The 14,981-nt window shown below is 42.7% G+C and overlaps 1 protein-coding gene across 10 annotated transcripts in view; it reads left to right on the forward strand.

The window, feature by feature from the left end:
- pard3ab (par-3 family cell polarity regulator alpha, b) overlaps positions 1 to 9,771 on the forward strand; it is a 231,816-nt gene extending 222,045 nt beyond the window's left edge. For 9 of the 10 annotated variants that reach the window (XM_084007806.1, XM_084007814.1, XM_084007811.1 and 6 more), the window contains 2 exons: positions 1,980 to 2,122; positions 6,161 to 9,771. In XM_084007806.1, the coding sequence (XP_083863932.1) occupies positions 1,980 to 2,122; positions 6,161 to 6,557 (540 nt within the window). In that variant the 3' untranslated portion in view covers positions 6,558 to 9,771. Of the gene's footprint in view, positions 1 to 1,979; positions 2,123 to 6,160 lie in introns of those variants that run through there. The other variant, XR_014597038.1, reaches the window with a different exon arrangement.
- The last annotated feature ends 5,210 nt before the right edge of the window (positions 9,772 to 14,981 follow it).

The following is a 14,981-nucleotide window of genomic DNA, read 5'->3' on the forward strand; positions in this document are numbered from 1 at the left end:
GTGTGTGTGTGTGTGTGTGTGTGTGTGTGTGTGTGTGTGTGTGTGTGTGTGTGTGTGTGTGTGTGTGTGCTCACTTTGGTCCATCTATCTTTGTGAGGACCAATTTTAAACCTTGGATGTTTTGTTTTTTTACATAATCTAGATTTCATGAATCCCAAAGGAATATATTGTACCAGAGATTGATCAAAAAGTTCAGATGATGGTTTTCTTAAACTTAACTAAGGGTTTTGTTCATAACTTTTGTCGCATTAAGTCCTGATTGAAGAAAAAGGTGCAGGCAGGGACCAAACTTCCAAATTAAAATACTTTTGAATTACTTTAAAATTATTTTTTAAAGTAATTTTTAAATTTTTTTACACAAATCGCTATTCCAGTTTGTGGCTATTTTGGGAACTGCATTGGACTGTGTTGGATAGTTCCTAAATATTAATGAAATATTATATTTGCTGCCATAAAAATCATTACAAGCTTAAAAATGATTCACAAATGTACATATCACACTGTGCCTTTATGAACATGTGCACATACCTGCTGTAACCTAGCAACCTGTACAGGAGGTGTTTCTCTGGATGTGTGTGTCGAGGGGTGGGGGGGTTGTTGGTCTGTCACCATGTCAACAGGTTGTCTCCTTCATTAACACCCACTAACAACCACCTCGTCTCATCACTACCCCTGGTATGAGTCTCCAGCATGGCCCCTCTCCCCGTCTGTCACTCTGGCTGTCTGTCTGTCTGTGTCTCACCTTCATTTTGACCTGAGAAGAGACGAGCTCAGGGTGTGTCCGTCCGACTAACTGCTGGTAAGTGTCTTTGGGTCAAATCTGTGACTCTTTTGCTGCAGGATATTCATTCATTCCCAGATGTAGAATGAATTTCTTAATCCGAAATAAAAAAAATTGGAACCTTACCAGTATGCTAATATCATATTTCCATTATTCAAGCAGAGATAAGCTTTTTATTAAGGCTTATTCATAACGTACAATATTACCTGGTTTGGCTGAATGAATAAATTCCTCCTAATTCTGATATCTGAGGTATTTGAATGTTTGTGTTTGTTGTTCGTGAACATTGATTTCTCTAATAATTTAGGATTTGTTGGATTTACCAACTGCAAGATCCATCAATTCAAGCATAAAATAATCATTTAATTTCAATGTAATGTCTTGTATCACTCATAAATCGCACTAAAGGGTTATTTGATGGAACGTGCCTCATGATGTTTCTGTCATTGTCCGTTATTATTGATTTATTTTTTTCACAATTAGAGATCATTAATAATGAATGAAATGATGAGTTCAGGATTAGTGTTTGAAGTGTGGAGGATGGATTACATAAAATAGACTGACAGAAACCACTGATTTCATGTGGAGTTCAACATCATAAATGTTTAACTGAACACAGAGAAGAAGAATGTTTTTCCACCTACACCTTGTGATATTTAGACAGGTATTCAACAGCAAAATGTCTTTCCATAATCAAGATTCCCTCCTTATAATCCATAGACCTCACTGTAAACCATTTTCATAGGGACAGAAAGTAGTTACAGTCATTAATGTTTACAGTTAAGTCTTTGCAACCCTTAAGAATGGACGTAGATGGCTGTCTATGCCTCCAGGCCAGAGACAGCCGTGGCTGAAACATAATATGTTCCATATCTGTCCATACGGCCATAACTCAATAATTCTTATGCTAATTATGACAATTTCACACAAATGTCTAACAAGATCAAACGATGATGTGATGACATTTTGACATGGATGTCTGGTCATCATGTAAAACAACCAGCCACTTAAATGTGATATGTTTTCTATCCCTAAATTGACCCCACACCATAAAATTGAATCCTGTAAACACTGAACATCATATTTATTCACTTAAGTTTTCCACTCATTTAATTGGCCAGCATTTCAATTAAGCGTAACGATGGTGATCACGCCGGGGATATGGGAGTTAACCGGGCTGCCATCTCGTTGATTTCAGTCAAACACCAGCAGCAACGGTCAGGGCGGCTACAGCCAGCCGGGTCGCCACTCGGTGTCCGTGGAGGTTCAGATGCAGCGGCAGAGACAGGAGGAGAGAGACTCGTTCGCCCAGGCACAGAGACAGTACAGCTCCCTGCCACGGTAAGACTCAGTGTGTGTGTGTGTGCGTGTGTGTGTGTGTGTGTGTGTGTCTGTGTGTGTGTGTACCTTCGCAGTAGTGCACGCCTGGCTGATCATTTCAGATTCACTGTAATAACCTTGTTACAGTAATGATAGTGGATTATATATATTATATAATGTGAGTAAGAGAACGGGTCACAGCTGGTCCCATTCAGACCACAAACCTCCACACACACAGACACACACACACACACACACACACACACACACACACAGAATGGACACATCACGTTACCCTCTCACACAGATAGATCCGACATGATTACTTTCCTCTTTCCTTTAATGTAATTCCCTTTGATCTGCATGATATGGCTGCCTGTTGTTCCAGGAAGTGTGTGTGTGTGTGTGTGTGTGTGTGTGTGTGTGTGTGTGTGTGTGTGTGTGTGTGTGTGTGTGTGTGTGTGTGTGTGTGTGTGTGTTAGGGGGACTCATTGGGGACACGGGGACATGTTTTTGAAAAGTGAACATTTAATGTTTAATGTTGATTATGTGTAGAAGTTGACTTCTTACCGTCAGAGTGAACTTTTCAAGTTGATTGAGAGTGAAAACATTGGCTCTGTAGCATCAAATGAGCTGGAAAATGTTCTAACATTTTGGAATATTTTATTTTGCAAAAACAGTTTAAACGTGACAGGACAGTTTATACAAGTATTTTATAATATACCACATTTTCTCAGATTTTAAAATAGTATTTATTACCATCATTATTGCATTAACATTAAGATAAAATATAGCCCAAAAAGTCCCATTTGTTTAAACATGTGAAAGACAGAGTTCAGGGGAACTCGATGATTCACAATGGCATTTTATTGTGAACTGTCAAACAGGATGTCTTTCAGAGTTAACAGGGACTATTTCCTAACCTATTACTCAGTAATAGTGTTTACGCAAAGTCCGCGAGGGATTACTGCTGTCCCACTGTCAAACTCTCTCACAGACATTTTGAGGCTTTTCTGAACTCTTTCCATAAGTCTGCTGTCCGAGGGAATTACCCACAATCCATGGCATCTTGCCATTAAACACGAGCTAACGGGGGGAAGCCCAGCAGCATAAACAGTAAACAAGGAGGAATGACACACGGGTGTTCAACCTGGATTATTACATTTGCACAGAAACAAGGACTTCAAATGATTCATGAAAAAGACATCAATGAATCACCTCATGAATTTAAACATAAATATTACACACCTGAAACGTCCAAATCAGGCAGCTGGTCCCCCATGAAGACGGTAAAAACTGTGAAATAGAACCTTCCAGACCAACCATTTTACCCAACATCGTCAAGGTAACGTCCGTCCCATCTCAAGCCCTCACAGCCTCTCAGACTCATCACTTGCATGCTTGTGTCATTTGGTTTCAACAAACATGTTTGCCGTTTTTAAACTAAAGTTTGAGTAATCAAGTGTATAATACAGGGCTCTACAATCTAAACAACACCCAGTATCCTTAGTTGTCCATCCTATGTAGTCATAGAAGGTTCTGAATAACAGGCATCTGAACTAAAAAGCTGATTTTGACAATAAAACACAAGGTTGAGAAGATTGGATTTAGGTGTAGTTTTAGATTAAGTTTTACAGTGCATTTTCTAAACACAACAAAATATAGAACTGAACAACAGAATTGACATAATGAACCACAACCAAGCATTTTCAACTGTTTCTTAATACAATAGAGCTGCAACGATTAGTTGACCAGACGACCAATTGATTGGTAGAAAATAGTGCAAAATATTTTTGTAATTGGCCAATCGTTTAAAGTAATTTGAATTGGATTCAACATCAGTGAGTCACAAAGCAGGCTGCTGATGTTACATGTGAGTCAAATACTATGAGAAAGAGATTGGATTCCCTTCATGAAGTTGTTTTTTTTATTTGCTTCAAGCTGGAACCTTCCAGGAGGAAACATTATTCATAGTTATTATGTTTCCCGAAGCCATCTGTAATTACTCTCTCCAACTCTCAAACACCCTGCGAGGTCAAACCGAGCACAGCCGTCCTGGTGCACATCAACGTGCTCTTACCATACATGTACAACATTAAATACATTATCCGCTATTACTACACCGCTGTGCTCTAATCCACTGTTATCGACATAAATCCCTTCCTTGATAAATATTGCAGGCAGCTTTGCTGAAAGATTAATGAACTAGCGTCTCGCTCCGGCGGTCAGAGGCAACATCCTGTGGCCGCGTCCCTTCACTTCCCCACTAATTCCATTAAGAACCCGTTCTGTTTGGCTACGCCCTGCTGTAGGATCTTGAGAAGACCACTGTTGTTTGGCTGAGAGCATACCATAGCGTGAAATCAGAGGCGGAGTCAATATGGTGTCTGAGAGATCACAGCCTTGATGGGATTCATATGGGTTTTAGTCTAGGAGGGCGCCGCACTTCGTGGGAAGCATGACTGGGTTGTGAATGGAGACGTGATTAATGGCTGCGGCGTTCCTTAAAAAACTGCCTTCATTTTCGATAAAGGTCAGTTCCCTTCTGGGCGAGACCCCTTCCTAAACGAGGAGCTGCGGGTGAAAATAAACCGCTGCCATTTGAAACAATGAAGGGCCCTAATATTCATCACCGATGAGTGCCATTGATCTCCGAGCCAAAGTAATGCCATCGTAGGCGACCGAAGGCTGCCTCCAACAGCTGCAGTGGCATTTTGGTCTCACATCCACATGTCTGTTAGCCCTGCAACCTCTCCCAAAGTCTCCCTCTGTCACCCCCTTCCTACAGTACACTATACATCTTTCTGTATTTACCACACATGTGTACGTGTCCCCCGCTGCACTGCATCCGATGGAGGCAGAGATCTGGTTTGCATTTCTCAGCAGGGAGGCAGACCAGCTTCTGGCCTCTTTGTCAACAGGCGAAATGAAATCAGATGCCGGGGACGCCTGTCTCTGAAAATTGGAATCGCTCAACCGTGTGCGAGAATAAACCTGGGCTATATTCTCCTATCTCACCCATCGGGAAGCGTATCCATTCCCAATTGCACTCAATCTCTGTTGAATAAAAACAAAGGGTCTTTTCTATTCTCATTAAGGGATCCCCCCCCCCCTCCCCTTCCTACTCAAATCCAAACACAGGAATAATACGATTTCTTCACAGCTGGCTGGTAAACCTGCTAATTATGCATGGCTCCAAGTCAAAAGCCCATTGATGTTTTTGTGTATCTTACTCTTCTTCTCTTTCGCTCTGGTTTTTGCCTTGCCCTCGAGATAAACGGGTGGAAGTGTAGGGCTCGGGACATTCATGCATATCGTATGGACTCACACACACACACACACACGAAGGCAGAGCTGCCACAAAGAGGCCAGCCAAGCAGAAATGAGAGGTGATGTCACACATCTGGATTTTTTCTTTTTCCCTGCTTGAGGGCAGTGCCTCTTCTCCGAAGCATGACAACCGACCGCGCCTTTTTAAGACGCGTGTCAGGCGTCAAATATCCAGTCCAATATTAAATCCATTGTGGACAAGATCGTCGCCTCGTTTTTTCCACCTGCGGAAGGTCTGCTGTTACTGTCTGTCAGATCCAATGTTTGTTTCCCTCTGTCAAGAAATGGGCCTAATGGGCTGGAAGGGGACTTTGACATGGTTAGGTATGTTTTTACCGTGGGCTGCTACTTGCCCAGAGGCAGTTTGTGAGGCTGTAATGGCGCTTCATTTTCATTGAATGTGATGTCTTGGCTACCATGCTACCAACAGTATAATCATTTTTCAGCAGGAAAACAAACACTAGTCCCTCTCCCACAAGGAAAAGGTTTTGAGCAAACATTTTTGTTGTATTTTTCCCCACTAGACCAGGTGTCAAAGTGGATCAGGGGGTCCATGTTGTGTTTCATATAGAAATAAAGGGTTTGAGGAAGAATTATATGCGACTGTTTCTACACACCTGATTTATGCCTTTTGTATCAAACTGCCCAGTTCCCATTAAAAAAGTCCCAATCATTTAGGTTTATGTTCAAAGAATCATAAACCTCTCTTGTTTCCCGTTTCCACACCAGGCAACCCAGGAAGAACCCCAGTTCCATCTCCCAGGACTCGTGGGACAAGGCGTACCCCCCTGGCGAGGGCTTCCAGACAGCAAAGGACAACCCCAGGTACTCCAGCTACCAGGGCTCCAGGAACGGCTACCCCGGCGGCGGTGGCGTCAACGCCAGAGTCCTTCTGGAGGCCCAGGAGCTGCTGAGACAGGAGCAGAGGCGCCGCGAGCAGGAAGCCAAAGGAAAGTTAATGCAGGAGAGCATTGGTAACAGCAGCTATGAGGGATACCCTACAGCGCACCTGAAGGACCCAGCCTCCCCCAAGGGTCCGTACCGCCATGATGTGCCGCCCTCGCCTTCGCAGTTAGCGAGGCTTAATAGAATCGGGTCGGAGAAAGGACGACTATTTTATTCTTGATTGTTGGACTGATGGATGAAGAGCTGAAGGGAGAACTTGTGCTTGTTCAGGAGCTAAGGGGATTACCTTGAAGACACGGCAAACGTGGACGCTACACATCTTGACAAAGGGACAACCTATAGGTCTACTAGTTTAGCGTTAATGTTAGAGGTAAACAGATGTGAAGTATGCTCCATATGTGGGTGCTCGTGTTCAATCCCTCGCTGTGCCGATGACCTATAGTCAGCCAGTCACTCACCCTCCTACAGACACGAGACGCTCAGTGCCTTCTCTGCGTTCACGAGCACAACGCTTGCTCGCAGGCGTCCGGGACTCTGATTCACCGAGATCTGGCGCCGTTATGTACCGACAATCAAATGGGCAGACGGGCAAGTGAGTGGGCGTTCTTGTGAGCCCGCGGGGAGGCGAAAGATTCTGTGTGGGTTTTTAGTGTGTAGGCATGTGGCAAGGTACATGTTTCACAATCAAGCATGCGTGTCGTGGCTTTAAAAAAAAAAGTGTCCCGTGGATGATTCATCCCAGTAGTCACATATCACCCTTCACTTCACTAAAGTTAACGTTTAACCCCTGCGGACGCTGCCGGCGCTTCTCTGCATTCTGTTTCCTCTACTTCCAGTGTTTCCTCCTCAGCGATGGAGCTCTCTCACTGGAGTTCTCCCCAGGGAGGAGGGAAAACAAGGCAAAGTGTATGAAAGAAGCAGGGCACAGTGTGTGTTACTAATACAAAAAAAAAAGCCCCTCTCATAAATGATTCATATCATGTGTTATCTCTGTGGAGGAGACCCAGGCAGGGAAGGTAGACAGCTCTGATCCTCTGCCTGGGCCCCCTGCATCGCTCTGGGCTCGACTCGCTGGCCCGCCTGCCTGCCTGTCTGTCTGGAGCTCCCATGTTCCTCTCGTCTTTTGTCGCCTCTCTGTTCATTACCTTTCTTTCTTCTACCTCAACGGCCTTCATCCTCTTCTCCGCTCTCCCCGCTCATCTCCCGTCTTCTTCTCATCGCACCCCTCCCCCTTACTCTTCCTCCTGCTACCCACTTTCACCCTCCTCCTCCTCCTCCTTGTCTCCCAAGTCAGGCTCTGCACTGAATTTTTCATCACAAGCCACCTGCTGCCTGCCAGAGCCAAAGAACGCTGCCACCAGAGGAAGCAACAGAGGGCCCGGCTTCTGACATAAAGAGAGGAATAAAAAGTGACACAAAAAAAAGAGCCAGAATAAAGATGGGTAGAGAGACAATAAACCTGCCAGTGTGAGATTAGCTGGAGCTTTTCTCCTTTTTTTTTGACAAAAGGAAAATTGTCCTCAGGAGTAAATTGCTCTCAATTGCTGTAATTGCCTCCTGTATTTTTACCTTTCTAAGCATTTAGCTGACACTCTTCCCCCAAAATTTACAGAATTGTTTCATAGAACTACTTTCTTCCAAATTATGCAAATTACAGTAGAGGCCTGGTCACACTGGAAAGTGGCAAAGTTTATCAGCACGTCCTCATAAAATAGGCAGCAGAAGAACATTGATGACATAGTTGGTGGTAGTTAGACAGCCAGAACAATTTATAACAGGACAAAAGATTCACATTTAAAAAGATGTATCTTCCTCCATTTAGGTGAATTTGCATGCTGGAAGTAAAACTTTTTAGACAGATTTCATTTTGTATTTGGGGTGAAGAAAGACTTCTCAAAAACTTGGAAAAATTAAACCACAGCTATAAAGCAATGAAGTCTTCATTTTAAATCACTCTAGCCTGGCAGCTTAGTGTGGTAAGAAGACCTCGGGCATTGAAGACATGCTTAAAGGAGCTACAGTCGTAATTCAGAGCATTAACATAACAGCAAACAGTTTTCCATGTACAGGTATAGTGGAGTAATGGCCTCCTGAGCAGGGAATGCAGTCACTTTCCCTCTGTGTGTGTTGTAATCCGAGCATCTCTGTGCTTTGTTTACATAGCCGGGCCGGCCACGTGTGCCTTTTAGTGCATGTGAGTCTCTCTGTTGTTTCCCACTGGCTAGCTAATGGCCGCTGCTCTGCACTTCCATAGCTTCCACACTGTTAGCTCTGTCAGCACCATTGCCGCTGTATGCCGATAACGCCGTTAGCTGCTAGCTAACCTTGCTAGTTGTGTGTATGCAATAAACACCCTTTGAATTCTACATTGAGCACCTTTAATAAATCACTGCCACGGCCCACCAGCCCACCGCTGTAATTGTTGCACGAGGTGGCTACCGATTCTCTTGGTCTGAACCTCGCCCTCTCTGATCCCTAATGTTTGTTACATGATTGTCTCTGCCTGCAAGCCAACAAATGAGATCGAGTCGAGGTCGAATTTTAAACAAAAGGGAAATGCAAAAAAAAAAAAAAGAAAAGAAAAAAGATGGCCATCATCGAGCTGTGGAAAACAAACAGGCGGTGCGTGATTGCCCTTCACTCCCACACACTCCATATGCAGAGCGAAGCGGCGTGACACGTATTATCTCCTGTTAGTTAATGAAGGCTCTCGCTGGGGAAGACACAGGCTCAGTAGGGGTGATAAATAATGGACGTAAAAGGAAGGCGATGAAGAAGAAAGGACTTTTCCATGGCATTACTCCAGTGTATAAACCTGTATTTAAACCTGAGGAAAGTTCACAATGCTACTTTGTTGTAAGCTAAGCTTAATGTCTGCATCATGTATGTACTCGGATGTAACGATAGACGCTCCCTTTGCCCTTGGGTTTTTATATCCACGCTCCAATGGGGCTGATGGAAACTGTTACCAAATAATATACAAGCTGTGTAGTGGAGGGTCAGAAATGATCTCTGCTCTGAATGATTTTTAGTGAAAGTGTTTGGTCGTAGCGGCCTGCACTTCCTGCTGTGAACACTAGTGCGTCTCGTCATGCAGGGTAGCACAGTAAGAAGGATGTATGTCGGTCCGTTTTCCGGGGTCTCATATCGATAAGTGCCTGATGTTATATCATAATATTTTACACAAAGAGGGACACGATTTGCTTGTCAATGACACTAGCACACGGAATAGTGTGTTTTTAAACATTTTGAATATGGTATTGAAATGTGTCATTTTGGGGGTACTCCTTCCTGAACCTTTTTCTTTTTCAAATGTTTTTATTTTATTTACAAGAGCCAACACTTTACGAGCGGTTATCAGTGTATTTGTATCCCGTTTGACATTGCTTTCAACCATGATGTGTTTTTAAAGTATAAAAAGAAATGGAAGCTGATGTGCAATTGTTTTTTTTTTGTTTTTTTGTTGTTGTTTTTTCCAGGAAACTTTTACATGATATATTAATAAATGTATGCGGCCACTTTTCCTGTACATATCAAGTTTAGAATAAAACAGAAGGCTGTTTTTTTCTCATTCTCTGCCTGTTCTACATTTTTCTGTCTTTGAGCCAGAAACCAACAAGTCTTTAATTTGGCAGGAGAGACTCATTCTGCTGTCAAATGTCAAGTCTGTCAGGTCTGGCTGCTGATGTCTTCTTCGGAGACGGACACAAAAGAGATGATATGCGACGTGAAACATCATTTGCTCCTGTGGGAGAGTGGAGCAGCAGCTGAACGTGACTGAGAACCAAACATTTAGCTTTTCTGCAGCAACTTTGTGTCTGTGTGACTGATCTGTGGAACACTGAGGTAATCTCCCCAAACACCATTGTGTTTCCTGTTATTAAGTCATTGCCATTGTCCCTCACAGGGGATCTGGTGAGCAGCTCCCCGCTACCGCTTTGGTTCTGAAGGTTGAAGGTGACGCCCTAACCAAATACCATTAGTGCTACTTAGGCCAGCTGGACAGTATGTGTTGGAGGAGAGAGGTGGAATCTCTGTGGTCATTCTGCGCTTTCATCCTTCACAGCAGACTCTTCTTTTTATTCACTTCTGTGAGACATTCAGTGGGCATTGTGCATGCAGAACACTGTGCCGTCATGCCTTGGTCGGATTCAACCTTCAGACCATTTCCTTTAATGTGCACTAAGGAAACACACACACACCGGTGTTGACATTAGCGAAGACTTTTGGCACTCACAAGCGTGGATTTACGAGAACACAGGAAGCTGTTTGGGATTTACTGCAGTCCATGTGAGACCTCATTTATATGGATGTGTGCTACTAACAGGTGTACCTGTTTAGAGCATCTCATCATGCCATACACTATTACAGCAACATTTTTGATATGAAGATCCATTTTTAAAGTTTCTTGGATGAAAAATGTCCAACAGATCTGTAATTCCATTCCGTCCGCGTGTGCAACGTAGTATAGGTTCTCCCATAAACAGAACATGTCACTATATATGAGAGCACCCAATCCCACTAATGTTTTTCATCAGCAATAAACTTAACAAATAGTTGTACTTGGTGAAATTCTATGCACAGGTCCCGAGGCGTTTTATGCGGGTCAATTAAACTAAAATGAATAACAAACTGCATAACTGCCAATTGGCTGTGAATGAGCTGGTGTGGCATGCAGAAACATGTGATTATTTTACCCAACATCTGCAAAACTAACGATGCTCCTATCAGCCCCCACTGTACTTTGTGGTTTATGCTAACTAGCGAAACTGTGAACATGGTCAACATTATAGCTGCTAAACATTAGCAATGTTATTGTGAGCATGTTTAAATGCGTTTTTTGAACATTTTACTTCAAAGCGCCGCCTCACAGAAAGACCGGCAGGGCCGTGTGTGAGACACTTCTGTTATTATCAATCGCCACATTATGTTTTCTTTTTCGGAGTAATGGTCCATGAAATAATCAGTACATAATATTCACAATCTGCATGCAAAGTTCCTTTCAAGAAGAAGTTGTTTCTCTTGGCTCCATCGACACAACTTCCCATTACCTTGCTGTAAACTCTGATCCCTCACCAATAAAAAGCCTCTAGCAGGTGATCCTCCTCACATTACGGCGCCTGGTTCCGCTTTCTGCCAAATGCTGCACATTGAGATCCAGAAACATCCACACAAGATGGGAATGGCAGCTCTCCAGTACGAGAATTCACCTCAATTAAATTGTGTCTTTATTAGTCGGAAACATCAGCTTGGCGAGGCTTTCAAAATGCCTGTGAATCATTATGAATAATCCGCATGAGGGTGGGTGCTTCTTTGGATTCAAAAGAAGAAACATCTTTAAGAATCCTGCATATGTAGTGAAAAGTGTGCCACGAATTATTAACAGTGAACAAGCATGGTTGATACACGTTAGACATTTACACATAAAACATTACAGCATAAAATACAACATTACATATACATTGATTTGCATTTAAATTGATAATTTGACGTAAATTGTTGCCGGGTTAATAATTGTAATCTTTTTTTTTTTGCCTTTAAATGATGAACTAGCCTCGTAATTCAAATTCAACATGCAAAACTAATTTTAAATGCTTCGCAATTAACTTTTTATTTTATTCAATAATACGTTCGCCTATCAAATTGATCTCACAATTAATTTGTGTTCTGCTTTATCCATTTTGCATCCATTTAAAGATGTGCCACCTATGAATGTAATTAATTCCAACCACAAAGAGCAGCAGCAGGAGCTCTGATTGGCCAGCTGTTATGTTGGTGGAGCCAATAAGAATGTAAATGATCTTTAGCTGTATATTTTGTGTTGTTGTTGAGGTTTTAATGCATAATCTAAATGCAAATATAAAGAATCAATTAAAAAATGTTTTTTTAATGTATAAATTAATTATTTGTTTTGAATTACAATGAAAAAGTCCTTCCTTGCCTCCCTTCCGTAGCTCTTTGAAAACGAACCTTTCTGTAGTCTTGCAAGGTTTTTGCTGGGAGCGGTTAACACCAGGAGCTGATCTCAGACAAGCCACTTGCTAACAACACTGTGACACACATACAACAGAGGCCAGTAAACTTTACCTTGTGCATTAATCCTCATTCTCCTTCAGCAGCGCTGCAACATTTTAATGCGCTCCACATCCGGCCCGGAGCAATGTCACGGATCATTTCAACCGCAGCCCTTTCTGTCAACAGAGAGCCACAACAAGAGGCTGCTAAACCTTTTATTTTATAGCCACCGCTGCCGTCCGCGCACCGTGTCGCCATTAACGGAGCCCATTACTTTGTTTAATGTCACGCTCGCCTCGCGCGGGGGCGGTTTAGCTGTTGAGCTTACTTGGAGGTCGGATAAGTGCCTGTTCAGAGGTGACACCTGTTTCTGCTCACTTAGTGTTTCTGTGTTTTCGCAGCGTTCGTGCCGGGGATGGAGAGCTCACGGATGACGCCGTCCTTCTGGAATGTGGAGAGGAAGCTGGAGAAGTTGCAAAAGCGGGGAAAGACATGGGGCCGTAAATTAAAATGGGAGACTAAACTAAGTGAGGAAGTTGGATTGAACCTCCTTTACACTTGTCGGACATCTGGAAAGAGTTTCTTTTTTTATTACTGTATCATAAAAGTTTTGACCTTCTCAAAAAACCACGCAGACTCAACAGTCTTGTGAACGAATGTTCTTGACCTATAGCACGAATCGAACATTTGTCCGTGTCTCTTCTCTGTTACAAAAGTTCAGATTTAAGACCTCTGCAAAAGCAACTGTGACTTTTCTGAAACGTACAGAATGTGAGGAATGTGTTATTGCAGTGAGATGAGATCCTTCTGTCACTGCACCCTACATCAGTATGCAGGACAAACATTCATCAACTCTGAGTTATGTAAACAAAGGTTATTTTGTTGTTTTTATTTAACATGTTTTTCTGTTTTGCAATATGAAACGAAACTTGTTTATGCCTTTCCTCTCCTGGTGATCATTATGCAATAGAGACTTCAGAGAAAAGGAAGCTATTATCAAAGCTTTGTCCATTAAAGGGCACGGTATTGGAGACGGTCTGACTTTTGTTCAGTCAGGCTGAACCATCTGTCTGTTTAAACTTAGGGGCACATATGGGATAATGGCAGCTTCAAGCTCAACTGAGAGGAAAGATGGACAGGAAATGGATTTTGAAGAGAAAAGAAAACAAATATAGCCTCAATAATACACAGAAGAGAAGTTCAGGGTGGACATGACGCCCCATAAAATAAATAGAACCCAGTGCGATCCTCAGCACAGAAAAACTAGGCCCAAAAGAAACATTATATCTTATCATTATCCTAATAAAATCCCTGAATGAAGAAGCAGAGGTCCGTCGAGCATGTAGCATCACCAACACAGAAAGGGAAAAAACAACTTCCAGGATCCATAAATCCTACAAGCATTGACTCCGACAGGATTCTTTCCAACTTCCCTCCCTCAAACGCTCCATGAAATGACTCTAGCACGCCCGCTCTCCTCTGCTTAGCCCCACTTAGCCATGAAACCCCCTTCCTGGATTTCATGCCTCCTGTAGCCGGACACTGAGCTGTCTGATGCTGGCAGGTTCCCAAGTCGGCCTCCAAGAGGATGAGTGGTTCATTTCTGTAGCATACCGGAGGAACTCTGTCTGATCTGAAGGGAATGACACATACACGAGTCCAGGGGTGTGAGGTAGTTCCGATGAGCCCCAGTGCATGCTGGTTATCAGTTATGAAGCGTGCGTACACACACACACACATCTGGTATTGTGTCATCACATGATCAAATATAGACTTGACATTGGACAGCATCGACATACACATCACCCAGCAATCATCATATGAAAACTTATGCCAATGAAAAATAAGAAATCAGTAATTTAATTGGATAGTCTAGTGTTTTTACAGGTTATTAATACTTTTCATAGTTTATATAGAATAAGCATACTTTTGTTATCACTATTTTTCAAAGAAAAACAACTATGAATTTGATGGGTTTGCTTTTTTTCTTTTTTTAACAAAGTAGACTATAAAAGACAATGCTGATATTTGTCAGTTCCTACAGTGAAACACATGTCACACGTGTGATGGATGGCTGGCTAGTTAGCTAGGTAGCTTGTTAGCTAGGTAGCTCGTTAGCTAGGTAGCTTGCTAGCAGAGCAGCAAGGAGTGAGGCTTTTGGGGGGGGGGTGCCGTTAGACGCAGCACTGCCACTGGCCACCAGCCCACTGTTGGATACATCCTGCTAGCTAACTAGCTTGCGAGCAGAGTTGACACTGATAGCAATGTGCTGTCTTACGATGTGATGAGTGTGTGGAGTATTAATATATTAAGTATTAAGTATTTTACTCCTTTAGTCCGTCTCTCTACACTTTGTAACATTTCTACTTGCTACGTAAGTCGGTTTCATTTAGATTTTAGAACAACCATCACATTGGCAACGCGACACATAAAGATGGCCGCTGCTCTGACCATCCTGTTGACTTCACTGTGAATGTCCGTTCTACTTATATTCTGTTTCTATGATTTACACTTGCAGGCAATTTGTTATCCAGAAGAACCTGGTCTGATTTTTTTTCCCCATTTCTGGCGCGAGCAGGTTCTTGGGTTTTTGCCCCAAAGCTAACAGACAGTTAAGTCTTTCATGAGC

Source organism: Eutrigla gurnardus (assembly GCF_963514095.1).
Source record: "Eutrigla gurnardus genome assembly, chromosome: 4".
Lineage (NCBI taxonomy): Eukaryota > Metazoa > Chordata > Actinopteri > Perciformes > Triglidae > Eutrigla > Eutrigla gurnardus.